Raw genomic sequence first — 13,943 nt, 5'->3', positions numbered from 1 at the left:
AATGACCAGTGAAGTCAGTGCCACTGGTCTAAAGTAATTTAGCCACAAGTCTTTTAGCCACCGGGACAATGGACTCCTTCCATAACTTTGGAACCCTTCGCTGCTCCAGAGACATCCTAAATATGTAAAAGAACACCTCACATAGCTGTTCTGAACAATGCTTAAACAGTCTTCCTGTGATATAATCTGGCCCTGGGCTCTAATTTGTTTTAATTGTCTGAAATTATCCCTTATCATCATGAGCATCAAACATCTGGTTTGACTATGTGGAAGGGGAAGACTCACATTTCTCTAAGTTGAATTGTGAAGTCATAGGTATCACATTTTAAATAAAAAAGTGCAGCTAGTTCTTTGTTTCTATTATAGCCTGCAATACTAATGGGCCTGTTTTCAATTTTATGCTGGCCTGTTATTTTACTTATTCCATACCACACTGTGTGCCTTTGGCATGGCTTAATTTAACATCCAGACTCAGGTACAATACTTTTTCAAATTTAGATATACTATGTAATGCTAAATATGGTTGATGATGGTTTGCTTAAAAATGCAATGAACCATTCTCAAAAGTTAAACGCTGATTATTTGCCGTTGAGTCAGATTATAGAGCAACTATTTTCAAATATATCATAGTGAAAGCATAAGTCTTGTGACCACCGAGAAAGTGCATTTTGTCTCTGATGTGCAGAAAGCTGACGTAGAGTAGAATGAAGGACGCTTTTTTTCTGAAAATCTATATAAACCAGTGAAAACACATTCTGCCCATGCAGACAGTTCAGGGATGGAGATCTCCACTCTCTTTATTGGCCTGATCCTGTCATGGTTTTTGTGTAGGCCTAACTCAGCTCTTGCCTTGAATGGTTCTGAGGATGATGTTAAACAAAAGGCTGGGCTTACAGAGGATAGTGAGACTTCATCTGTGAAGTGTACGCTCCAGGGTACCACTCGTCTACCTGCATTCTCAATGGATGGTGACTATGTCATTGGAGGTGTTTTTGCCATACACCAATACATGCACACAGTGAAGCATAACTACACCACCATGCCTGAGCCACTAAGATGCTCAGGGAGGTTAGTAAGAGGGAGAAGTGGGGGATAGAAATGTTTTGCTTTGTATGATGTGCTTACGATCATGTTGCAAAGCTTTTTTGTACTGTAGTATTGGGAACTTTAAAACAAAGAATAACTATTATTTCACATTAAGTGCAAATTCAGTATTTGGCAATATAAATGGCAGGCATTATATTCACAAAAAATATTGTGTGTGTGACTTGAAAAAGAAAAGAAATCACTACTATTTTATTAACTGAAAATATAGGTGTGTTTAACAACTGACTTATACTTAGTTAATTTCTATAGTATTTACATTTATATAGTATTGACTTTAGATTTAGTTGACTACTGTTAATTTGTGCATTAACATTCCTGTGAATTTTCTAATCCTGTGTTTTGATCTTTGCTGTTTAGGCAACTCTTTAATGTATACTATATTTGGTTCACAGATGTTGTGCAGCTATCAGTTACTGTCCATAACTATGAATTGCAGTTCTTTATTGTGTGTATTTGCTAAAATTGTGAATTGTCCTCGCCATATGTAAGTTTAAGAGTGTCTGTATGCAGTGTTATCCCCCGTGAACTGCGCTTCTCACGTGCAATGATCTTCGCCATCGAGGAGATAAACAACAGCACGGAGCTGCTGCTGGGAATCAAGCTTGGTTATCACATCTACGACTCGTGCGCTTCGGTGCCCGTGACGGTGCATGTGGCATTCCAGCTTTCAAATGGCATGGACCCGGTGTTTTACACCGGCAACAATTGCTCACAATCTGGTATGGTGATGGCTGTCGTTGGTGAGTCTGCGTCCTCGCCATCCATCAGCATGTCGCGCATCATCGGGCCCTTTAACATTCCTCAAGTAAATATTTTGAATTGCTAGCAAATGATGTGTTTAATATTGACCAGTGCTTATTTTATGTACAGTATGTCCTGTTAAATAATTAGCCTACACTGTTATTTCCCTTTAGGTGAGCCACTTTGCCACTTGTGCATGTCTGTCCGATAAGCAACAGTACCCAAATTTCTTCAGAACAATTCCTAGTGATCAGTTTCAGGCTGACGCGCTGGCCAAGCTGGTAAAACACTTTGGCTGGACTTGGATAGGTGCTGTCCGGTCAGATTCGGATTATGGCAATAATGGTATGGCGTCTTTCCTGGACGCAGCACGCAAAGAGGGGATCTGTGTGGAATACTCTGAATCTTTCGATTGGAGCCACCCACGCAGCTGGATCCAGAGAGTAGCTGACGTTATCCGCAGGTTTGATGTTCCCTGTGTTGACACTGACGTTCTGCACACAAAACCACAACAATGTTTCATCAAATATAAGATTGAAGATTGGAAATGTATTTTTTTTTCATCATGTTTATTACTCTCATATTTATCACTGATATTGTTATAAAAAGCTATCTCGATACATATTTAAAAACCTTAATTTTATATTTACATTAATGTAATAAAATACACTATGATTTCTCTCCAGGTCAACAGCTATGGTTGTTGTGGCATTTACATCCCCTGCAGACATCAGGATCCTGCTGGAAGAGCTGTCACTTGAGCCTTTTCCACCTCGCCAGTGGATAGGCAGTGAAGCCTGGGTAACAGACCCAGACATGCTGAGGTTCAGCTTCTGTGCTGGAGCCATCGGATTTGGCATTCAGAAATCTGTCATCCCAGGTCTGAGAGACTTCTTGCTGGATCTCTCTCCTTCAAAAGTGGCTGCCTCTCCAGTGCTTACAGAGTTTTGGGAAGATGCATTCAAATGCAGGCTGGGAAAAAGTGAGACAGTTTAGCTGATTTTTAATATAGGACAGTTGTGTTTTTGTTGTTGTGATGCGTTGTTATGTATTGTCTGTCTGTCTGAGTGGAGGTTTTTGTTGAAGAAAGGTATGAGGTGGACATGAGGTGCATCTCTGTAAATATTTTTTCTACTTGATATGATGATCATTCAGGCACTCTGCTGTCTTGGAGATTTTTTTATTATCTTTGCTGCAGTGGTTTCACAACAAGCCCTGAACACAAGCCCAAAATAGCTATAAAGACAGTTTCCAGGCCACCAAGCTAAATACAGATTAATAAATAAATTACTTGCCAGCATATATCAGTTGCATGTAAAAGTATGTATGTAATTCTAATTAGGCTATCATACTGATGGTGATCTCAGATTATGTATTTATTTTGAAATAAATAAACAATATAGGTATATGAGTTTTTGCAAGGCATGTTTGGTGGGTTAAATAAACAAACAAAAAATTATCTGTGTGTTTTTAGATGCCACAGATGAGAGAGTGTGTGATGGAACTGAAGACATAAAGATGCTCCAGAGCCCGTACACTGACACATCTCAGCTCCGAATCACTAACATGGTATACAAGGCTGTTTATGCAATAGCACATGCCATTCACAAAGCAATGTGCCAGAAAACAAATTCTACAACTTGGTGTGACAAACTCACCAGGATAGAATCCAAAGAGGTCAGTTGAAACAAATAAGTGAAAACCCTAATGCTCTTTTTTTGCTATAATGTACCTTTTATGAAATTAAGTATTCATTCAATTTAATTTTATTTATTTTCTTCTTCCTTTACTTTATCCTCACAGGTTCTTACTCAGCTGAAGAAAGTACATTTTTCCCAAAATGGGTATGATGTGTCATTTGATGCCAACGGGGATCCTGTGGCCAGATATGAGCTGGTAAACTGGCAAAAACGTGAGAGTGGCAGCATTAAGTTGGTGACAGTAGGGCACTACGATGCATCACTGCCGGTGGGCCAGAATTTCCTTATCAACAGGAACATCACCTGGGTGGACGGTGGCACACGAGTAAGGAGCCTAAAAGCAATAATTTTACATGTTCACATTTTGCAATCTTGAAGTCTCGTATTGAGACTATTTCCCCACTGTTACATATTCCATATGTACAGGGAATGGTCACCTTGAGGTCAGGTACGTGGATACATCTTTAAGACACACTGGCTTGCCCGGCCACCCCTCTATTTTATTATTTAATTTATTATCTATTTGTTATCTATTAAAGGACAATTCCGGTGCAAAACGAACCTAGGGGTTATTGACAGATGTGTCTGTCGCTCTCTGGGACATGTTTTCATGCTAATTGAATGTGGTTGTAGCTTGAATGAAGCTAGCGCGGACCGCTGATTAGCTTACAACCCTAGTATTCGGGGCACAGGGAAATTAAAAACAAATCGCTATTTATACCACTAAAAAGGCTCAAAATATCACCAAACTTCAACGGTAGCAGAATGAGGGTCCCTAAATGTTAACCGAAGCATTGAGAACATTGTAAGTGTACAGACAGTTTATTGAACGAAGAGCTGCGGGAGCTCTATGAAAGGGCTACGAGAGAGAGCTACCGGTAGTCAATGCCGCAACACAGCCTCGTACTTCGGGAAACTGGTGGTGTACCTGCAGACATTGTGAAGCTATGGCCACCGAACAGGAGTGTCTATGTTGCATGGAGTGGGACCTGTTGCGTCGCGACACCCAAGAGACGCAGTGTTTTGTACAGTCTGAAGATTTCCCCTCTCTAATAAACAGGGCTGTACTTGAAACTTGTTTCCATGTCCCGAAAATAAATTGGAGACGGCGACCCAGACCGGAGGGACCAGATGGACAGTTATCCACTGAGGAAGTGGAGAGTGCGATTATTTCAGATATATTGAGGAAATTGCTTTTGATTTTAGTTTGCATCGCCAGCTGTAAGTCATGACTGGTTTCCAAGACGGAGGCGGCATGTAAACATGAACGCGAGTGTCTTTATAATGTATCTTTTCAATAAACTGTCTGTACACTTACAAAGTTCTCAATGCTTCGGTTAACATTTAGGGACCCTCATTATGCTACAGTTGAAGTGTGGTGATATTTTGAGCCTTTTTATTTTTATAGCCCTAATTGTTATAATTTTATCATTAAAGAAACTCATGAAGTCGTCACTACTAAGAGCTAGGGGAATAGATGGCTCAGTAGAGCTGTGGCTATCTGTCAGCCTGGCTACAGTACTGAAAAGAAACCTTGGGTTGTTCTTATTTTCTTCTATTAGTGTTGAGTAATAGTCTGATCTGGCATTTCTGAGTACCCTTCTATCATTTTTCAGACTGTCTTGCCAATCTAAACGAGATTCTTCCAATTTGGTGGAACGCCATTTACTTTCAAGTTTTCGTGAGATGTGTTTTAATTTGCGAGTTTGGGAGTTCTACCAAGGTGCTAGTTTCCTTTGCTTCGTCATCTTCTTTTTGAGAGGCGCAACAGAGTCTAAAGTCGTCCATAGGCAGGCCGTAGCACCGTCTACAAAATTATCAATTTGGGAGGGACTAAAGTTAACATAAAGGTCCTCTGTTATATTAAAGCATGATATTGAGTTAAATGCTGTTGGAATATCTTCCTTAAATTTAGCTATAGCACAGTCAGATATAGTCAGATAGGCATCTAGTGTAGAAGCTTTTATTTAATTTCGTTAGTCGGGTAGTAAGAATTCGAAAGTTATTAAAAAATGGTCTGATAATAAAGAATTCTGTGGAATTACTATTAATCTTTTTTTTTTTTTATATTTTGATGCCATATGACAGCACAAGGTCGAGGGTGTGGTTAAATCAGTGCGTGGCCTTATGCACACTCTGACTGAAACCAATTGAATCTAGTAATGAGTTGAAGGCAGTACTAAGGCTATTGCTGTCAACGTCCATATGGATATTAAAATGACCTACAATAATTATTTTATCTGACTTTAGGACTACACATGACAAAAACTGAGAATTCAGATAAAAATTCAGAATACGGGCTTGGCGCTCGGTAAACAACAACAAATATAATTGGCTGTAATGTTTTCCATATCGGATGTTGAAGATTAAGAACAAGACTTTCAAACGAGTTATAATTTAGTTTAGGTTTAGGATTAATTAACAGGCTTGAGTCAAATATGGCTGCAACTCCCCCTCCTCGGCCTGAGTCTCTAGGAATTTGAGTATTATTATGACTGGGAGGAGTGGCTTCATTTAGACTAACATATCTTCATGGCCCAGCCATGTTTCGGTAAGACAGAATAGATCAATTTCATTATCTGATATCAAATTGTTTACCAATATTGCTTTAGAAGACAGAGATCTAATATTTAATAGTCCACATTTGATTCTCCTATTCTGTTCTATCGTTGCAGTGGTTGTTTTAATTCCAATTAGGTTGTTGAGTATAGCACCTCGTTGGTTTACGTTTGATTTAACCGATCTCAGTCAGGGGACAGACACCGTAGTTATGGGATTATGAATGGGTGGCTGCTCCAAAGGAAGCACAGAGGAGCGTGTAGCGCTGTACCTCTGATTACTGATATTATTGGTTCTTACTGGAATGATATAGCTGGTCTGTGGGTTAGCAGAGTTATTTGTAAAGGAGTGAGAGCTTATGGGAGAGTGTGACTGGGAAGTGCGCTTGTGCACTTCCCAGTCACAGGCATACTCCGCGACCTCGAGATGGAAGTGGGCCAGAAATAAAAATCAACTTCCCAGTGCTTTTTTAAGCTTCAATGAGAGTGCCAAAGTCTTTCTTTGTGCGGTCAATCTGCTGATTGGACATGTCGTTATGTCCACAATGGACCACCACGCGTTTAATAGAGGTCGGGAGTGAGGGTATCAGGTCCACAGCTTTAGCCAGAATGTCTGCAATTTTGGCTCCAGGAAAGCAGTGTGTGACAGCATTAAAAAAACCTATATACCGGGTGATCGAGTCACCAATAATTATTGTGTTTGGGGGGAAGTGCGGACGAGAAGTGGGGGGGGGGCGTGAATGGCCGGTGGCGGGAACAAAACAGCCAGTATCGGTTTCAGATGGACAAGGAAAAGAAGAGGAATATTGCTTACCATTCGGTGGGGGAAGATTGTTTTTGAGGAACGTTGTCATTTGGCCGGTTCAGGCTGTTTGCTAAAGAAAGCCAGCGGCTGCCAGGCCCCGCCCACCCATTGTTCACACACAGCTCCAACTGCATAGTCCGAAGCATCAGTCGTAAGGGCAACCGGGGCGTCAGGAGACAGGTGCGCCAATCGAGCCGCCTCAGCCAATGCAGCCTTAGCGCCGTTGAAAGCCAAGTTCCTCCCCAGGGTCCAGTCCACTTCATCCTTAGGCCCGCCGCCCCGCAGGGCCTCATACAAAGGGTGCATGAGCTGAGCCGCGTGGGGAATGTACCTATTACAAAAGTTCACCATGCCCAAAAATTCCTGTAGGGACTTAATGGAACAGGGGCGTGGAAAACTAGTGACAGCGTCCACACTGGCGGGTAGTGGAATGGCCCCCTGCGGGGAAACACGGTGTCCCAGGAAATCGATGGACGACAGGCCGAACTGACACTTGGCCGGATTGACAATGAGTCCATGCGTACTGAGTCTGTCAAACAACTGTTGGAGGTGTACCAGGTGGTCCTCTGCAGATGCGATGGCCACCAAAATATCATCCAAGTAAACAAACAAGAACGGCATGTCCCGCGAGTCCATCAGCCTCTGGAATGTCTGCGTTGCGCCTTTAAGTCCAAACGGCATCCTCAGAAACCTAAAAAGTTCAAACAGCGTAATTACCGCCCTCTTATGTACAAGCTTAGCTGAATCAAGGCGCCGAGGCGCCGAGCGTGCGCATAGACTGGCGATCCGGTGGTAGTAATGGGCGGACGGCACTGCTTAGCCTTGGCTCCAAACCTGTTGTGGTAATAGCACAGTCCATTATCCCGTTGGCGACGAGCAGCCACCGCAGCCGCGGTGCCAAACGTTTCCTCCAAAGGCAGATAGAAAGTCTGTGCAGGAAGCAACGCATGCACAAACTGCTGCCGGTTTGCGAGGAAAATCCTGTCCGCCTCCACAGCTAAACCATGGTAATCCTTGGTTGATGAGAGGGGAGAGCTGGCCAAGGCAGTGCGCACAGAAGCTGGGAGCTGTCATAGAAAAACATGCGTGAACAGGAAAGCGGGGTTTGCCGACCCCAAAACGGCCAACATCCTCTCCATCAGCTCGGACGGTTTGCCATCTCCCAGGCCGTTAAGTGTCAATAGACGATCCGCTTTATACATGATCTCGGCTCACGTCAGGGTCACCAAAGTGGGAGTGCAGCACAAACGAGACAGAGAAGTTTAATTCAGGAGTCTGTTTACTCCCACTCTTAATTCACAGCGTACAGCTTCAGGTTACACTTCCAGGTTACACAGCCAGCACACACAGCCAGGTTACACAGCCTGAAATAGTGTCCCAACAACGCCCCCTCGTCCCAGTGAGCTCCCTACTTAAAGGAGCAGCAACCTCCAGTGAATGTCTCTATATTGTGGGTCACCACAGTATATTGGTATCATTTCAAACAAGATATGGGATAAGACAATACCGCTTATATCATTATAGTTTGATGTTGCGTTACATAACCCTTTTCTTCCGTAAATCAGTGCCTGTGTTTGCACCTCTCACACTCTGCGAAAACCCTGCCTCCACCCTCACAGGCTCTCCTACAAAAAGAAGGGAGACAATAGGATACATTTAGTCTGTCTATTACTTGTTTCACTAACTGGGCTTGGGAAGCACTGTCTCCTCACGTAAAGAGTTCCCTGTACATATGGATTATGTAACAGATTATGGTGGAGAAATAGTCTCAATACGACAAAGAAAGCTTGGTTACGTTGTAACCTTGGTTCTCTGAGTAAAGAGCCTATCTCTCAAGCTTTTAGGCCGCTCAGAGATGGTTCCGATCAGATTATCAGTGATTCCAATCCAGCACAGGTGCATGGCCGGGCAAGCCGGGGTGTCTTAAAGAAGTATCCATGTACCTGACAACGGTGGATTATTTCCCGCACATATTGAATATGTAACAGTGGAGAGACAGCCTCTTCACTGAGAGAACCAAGATGACAACGTAACCTAGTGATATGTGTTTTTGGTCCATGTTCCTACTATCCATACAAGGTAGAGATCAGTCCAACTTTACAGTATTTTTAGTATGACAGTACCCCTTTATATTTTTCAAAAAAAGTGTTCCCTTGCTGAACTGCATCACAGGGTTAGAGAAAATTGTGACCACAAAAAAACATGCTCAAAAGCAAATTATATAATTTCACTGACGCTGATATTACTTTTCGCTCACCAATTCAACAATCAAGAGTTTTTCTGTCTTTATTAGCGATGTAGCGCAAGATAGCACCGTAAATAAAGAAATATATAAGTGTCTCTTATCCGTTCATTTGTTGGGATATGTACACTGCTTTTGAAATCTGTATATCCTACGCAATATTTCCTTATCCCTAACATTAGAGCTAGCCTTAGCTAACATGACTGTTGTTAGCCTGGACAGCCGGTATGATTTATCCATTACAGAAATATAAAGCCAACTAACCAAATACTATTGTTTTTTTGGCATGTTTAACATGTTGGTAGAATGTAACCATGGCTATATCATACACCACGTCATAAGAACATTACTTCTGTTTCTGTTACTCGCAGCTGCCTGTACAACTCTTGATTGTTGAGTTGGTGTAAAATGATATATTTTGCTCATAAGCATGTTTGATCATGCCCGCAAGATATGACATAATCCTGACGCCATAAAAGTGAATTTTTAAAATACAATAACTTAGAATTAATCACTTGATTTATCCAGTTTAGACTAGTCTCTCATTGCCAGACCTTCCTCCACAGCGCTGCGGAGGAGGGTTGGAAAGTCCACACAGCATTCCAGGATGGGAGAAAAACATGCTCTGGTCTATTGGCATTTCTTTAAACCAATCGCAATCATCATGGGCGGCGCTAAGCTCGGCACGGAGCCGCTGCTAAATAGCCTCGGGAAGGAACTTGTTTTGGTGGAACGTGAACGTTCAAAAGTTGTTTTAGTCATGCAACAGAAAACTCAGATTGGACAGATAGTCTAGCTAGCTGTCTCAATTTACCCTGCAGAGATCTGAGGAGCAGTTAACCACAGTCCTCATAAATCCACCGGAGTTTAAAATTCCAACACAAAGAAAGCGGAAGGAAACGAACATTGGAAAAAAGACATGCATCCGGAGGAATTTCCTGCGGCACCGGAGCAATCCCGGAAGTAGAACGTCGTGGATATAGACTCTGTTTAGGTAAAGCTTGATTTTGGACTGAAATGGCTTTAGGATGGGGTTATAGTTTAGGGACACTGACCAATAACACATGTTGACATGTGAGTATTGTTTTAGGACATACTTGAAAAAATGTGAAGCTATATCTCTTAATCCTCAGAGCTTCAAAGCACACATGAATACATGTAAGTTTGTTTGTCTTTATGTGCCAGGTTCCTGTGTCAGTGTGCTCTGACAGCTGTCCTCCAGGAACTCGTAAAGTGCTGCAGAAAGGAAAGCCCATCTGCTGTTATGATTGTATACTATGTCCTGAGGGAGAGATTAGCAATGCTACAGGTATTTTCTTTTTCTAATGCACATCTACGACATAAAATATGCAACTGCTAAAAGCTAAAATCCTTTTGTTTCATTTTTTCAGATTCCCCTGATTGTTTTCCTTGCCCCAAGGAGTTCTGGCCTAATGCAGAGAGAGACACTTGTCTCCCCAAGCCTGTAGAGTTTCTTTCCTACAACGAGGTCCTAGGAATCATCCTGGCTGCATTCTCAGTTGGTGGCGCCTGTCTGGCCATTATAACAGCGGCTGTGTTCTATCGTCACAGAACATCCCCGATTGTCAGGGCCAACAACTCTGAGCTGAGCTTCCTGCTGCTCTTCTCCCTGACTCTATGTTTCTTATGTTCATTAACTTTCATTGGAGCACCCTCTGAGTGGTCCTGCATGCTGCGCCACACAGTGTTTGGGATCACCTTCGTCCTCTGTATGTCTTGTGTTCTTGGAAAAACAATAGTAGTGTTAATGGCCTTCAAAGCTACACTCCCAGGTAGTAATGTCATGAAATGGTTTGGTCCTCCACAGCAAAGAATGACTGTAGTGTCTTTCACGCTTATTCAAGTCTTAATATGTACTATTTGGTTGGTTTTTAGTCCCCCTTTTCCAATGAAAAACCTAACCATATACAAAGAGAGAATCATCCTGGAGTGTGCATTAGGCTCAGCTATTGGGTTCTGGGCTGTGCTCGGGTACATAGGCCTACTGGCTGTCTTTTGCTTTGTGTTAGCTGTCCTAGCTCGGAAATTACCTGATAATTTTAATGAAGCCAAGCTCATTACCTTCAGCATGCTGATATTCTGTGCAGTCTGGATCACATTTATCCCTGCATATCTCAGCTCTCCTGGGAAATTTACTGTGGCTGTGGAGATATTTGCCATTCTGGCCTCCAGTTTTGGACTAATACTGTGTATATTTGCGCCAAAGTGTTTCATTATATTGTTTAAGCCCGAGAAGAACACCAAGAAACATTTAATGAACAAAAATTAATCCTAACTTTCCAGAGGTTTGGAAATAGTTAAGTTGGCAACATACATTATACAGCTTATGCTGTGCATAGTCTTTACCTTGTGGATTTAAATATTTATATTCACGTTTGTTTTTACATTAAATATTTTCCTAATTGTAATGTAATTTTGTGAATGTCCTTTTAATATGTCTCATTTTAGAAATAGTCTTTCATCATTTAACTGAAAATATAAAATAATGTGAATAAATAAATTCAAAATGCATGACAAAAATGTGTGGTACTGAGTTTTGTCTCAACATTTTGATTAAATCATTACTATTTTAATATTTTTGTAGGATTAATAAACAAGTTCACTCAATCAATCTAAGTTTGATTTAGAATGAGAAAGCTCAGTTATAGCATCATACAAAATAAAATTAATTTAAAGAATAACACATGGCTAGGTAGCACTAACAACACTGCAAAGAGGCTGTGTACTGGGTAATAAATGTGTGGTAGTGGTAAAAAGTGGTAGTCCTCCCTGGAACTCTCTTGGTGCAAAGCCTAACAGCAAAGCCACAGAGTAAACCTTGGGAAATGGGAGGACGAGTAACAAGCAGAGCACAGCACCCTGAGACTTGTGATATGACCAGCTTGCCTTCATTGTCATCGAGGCAGAGCACCTCTTCAACCACTGTACTTAGTAGGACACAGCCGTGAACAGCTGGGAAAGAGAAAATTAGCAACAACAATCGAGTGTGCAACTGGACAACAGATTTGCACCACTGCTGCAGAGGGTAAGGCTGCCCAGGGTAAAGACTGAGAGTAACTCAAAAAGTAAAAGGCTACCGGGAAAGCTAACGACTGGGCCTCAATTTTGATTGTGGGTGACTCTGCTGTAAGAGATGTCAAAAGCATTTTCAGTAAAAAACAAAAAAATACTCTGCTTAGCCAAGGACAAAGTCGCTGACTTGGCAGAAACAATCCTGCACATAGTGGCAGCACACCCAACTGTGAAAAACATCACTTTATTGATCTGCTGAACAGTTAGCTCTCTGAATGATGAGGTGTTGGAAATATATGGCCATTAACTTAGATAAACCAAGATGGCACCAGTGTATGTGGCCGGCTGTCTGGTGCAGGGCAAATTGTTTGTGATATTACTGTTTGTGTCACTGTTTATGCAATATATTGACTCTCTGCTGGTTTATGATCGCCAAGCGCTGCTTGACTACTGTCTCGTGTTGGAAAAGTCGCCCAAGTGTGATTGGGGTGGTCAGAAAACTTTTCTCCCTCCTTTCCTATTGAACATACCTGCTCACCTCATACGCAGTCCAGCTTCCCTTGTCCGGAGAAGTCGCTCTAGACGCCGTGGGAAACGCAACAGCCAGCTAGTGAAGCTGAAAGCCTACCTAGCGGATTATCCTGCTCCTGGAACCCGTCTTCACTTTTGTTCGCTTCAAGATCACTATGTTTCCTGGCGTGCCTTGGATCCTGCCGGCACCTGGCTGGTACCGATTATCGGCTCGGATATGGACTATCCTCGCCAACGTTCACCTCATCCTCGTAGAGGCGGCGTTAACCATGGCCATCTTCGGTCGTTGAGTCATGTAACCCGCACGGCCAGTTCCCCTGCTCCTGTCAGAGCTGCCCTGGTCAATGCTAGATCGCTGGCGAATAAGACCTTTATTTTAAAGGACCTCTTTTCCCGGCATAACTTGGATTTCCTATTCATGACTGAAACTTGGTTGAATGTTGGTGAGTCAAGCTCTTTTTCTAACCTTACACAGTTTGTATGTGGTCCAACACAGATCCATGGCCACACCTTGTTGTCATGCAGTTTGCCTATTTTAAATATCGAAATACACAAAGCTGTCTTTTCTGTCCATGCACCTGTTTTATTTGACGTTTCCCTTCCCACCAATACTGTTAAGCAATTCGCTTTGCCTCGTTTCTGCAGGATAATTAAACCTGCTACTGCTGCCCAATTCTCCGAAACGTTTAATGTTGTTATGGAGACTATAGGGTCCTCCGCTTGTCTAGGTACAGATGAGTTGATTTCCTCTTTTTCATTCACCTGTACAAAAATTCTCGACAGAATTGCACCACTAAAACCCAGCCGTTCCAAGCCTAATTCTGAATCTTGGATAAATCACTTAATTCGAGCTACTAGGCAAAATTGTAGGAAAGCTGAGTGACAATGGAAAAAACATAAATTGCAGGTATTTTACGATATCCTAAAGGATCGCTGGCGTAATTATCAAAGAATTGTTAAGCTGAAAAGGCTAAATACCTCTCTGATGTTATTGAAAAAAATTGCCATAAACCTCATGTTCTTTTTAGCACAATCAACTCTGTTCTTCATACCCCCCAATCCACAAAGCAGGAAGAGTCTTCTGTGGCCTGTAAAAAATGTCTCACCACCATTAGAGCTAGCATTTCATTTCCAGCCTTTGACCCTTCCATTTCCACAGTGTACGCAGCAGTCTTCATTAAGTTTGAGCCTGTATCCCTCTCGGCCCTTAATGATATTGTTACACA

At 42.1% G+C, this 13,943-nt stretch overlaps 1 protein-coding gene across 1 annotated transcript; it reads left to right on the top strand.

Moving 5' to 3' along the window:
- The first annotated feature begins 946 nt into the window (after positions 1–946).
- Positions 947–11,503, top strand: LOC116047600 (extracellular calcium-sensing receptor-like). Its single transcript, XM_031296487.2, has 8 exons — positions 947–1,068; positions 1,618–1,912; positions 2,022–2,311; positions 2,535–2,830; positions 3,323–3,525; positions 3,652–3,873; positions 10,339–10,462; positions 10,545–11,503. Exons 1-8 carry the CDS (start codon positions 962–964, stop codon positions 11,441–11,443), a joined length of 2,436 nt encoding a protein of 811 aa, XP_031152347.1. The 5' UTR covers positions 947–961; the 3' UTR covers positions 11,444–11,503.
- The last annotated feature ends 2,440 nt before the right edge of the window (positions 11,504–13,943 follow it).

This window comes from Sander lucioperca, chromosome 5, assembly GCF_008315115.2.
Source record: "Sander lucioperca isolate FBNREF2018 chromosome 5, SLUC_FBN_1.2, whole genome shotgun sequence".
Classification (NCBI taxonomy): Eukaryota; Metazoa; Chordata; class Actinopteri; order Perciformes; family Percidae; genus Sander; species Sander lucioperca.
Note: the sequence above shows the minus strand (reverse complement) of the source record. Positions and strands in the feature narration are given on the sequence as shown.

Bases quoted from the DNA above. Each gene is read 5' to 3' on its own strand.
- LOC116047600 (XM_031296487.2), top strand. From the start codon at position 962: ATGGATGGTGACTATGTCATTGGAGGTGTTTTTGCCATACACCAATAC. The intron at 1,069-1,617 runs GTTAGTAAGAGG...GTCTGTATGCAG, and splicing joins CCACTAAGATGCTCAGGGAG to TGTTATCCCCCGTGAACTGC. The intron at 1,913-2,021 runs GTAAATATTTTG...ATTTCCCTTTAG, and splicing joins GGCCCTTTAACATTCCTCAA to GTGAGCCACTTTGCCACTTG.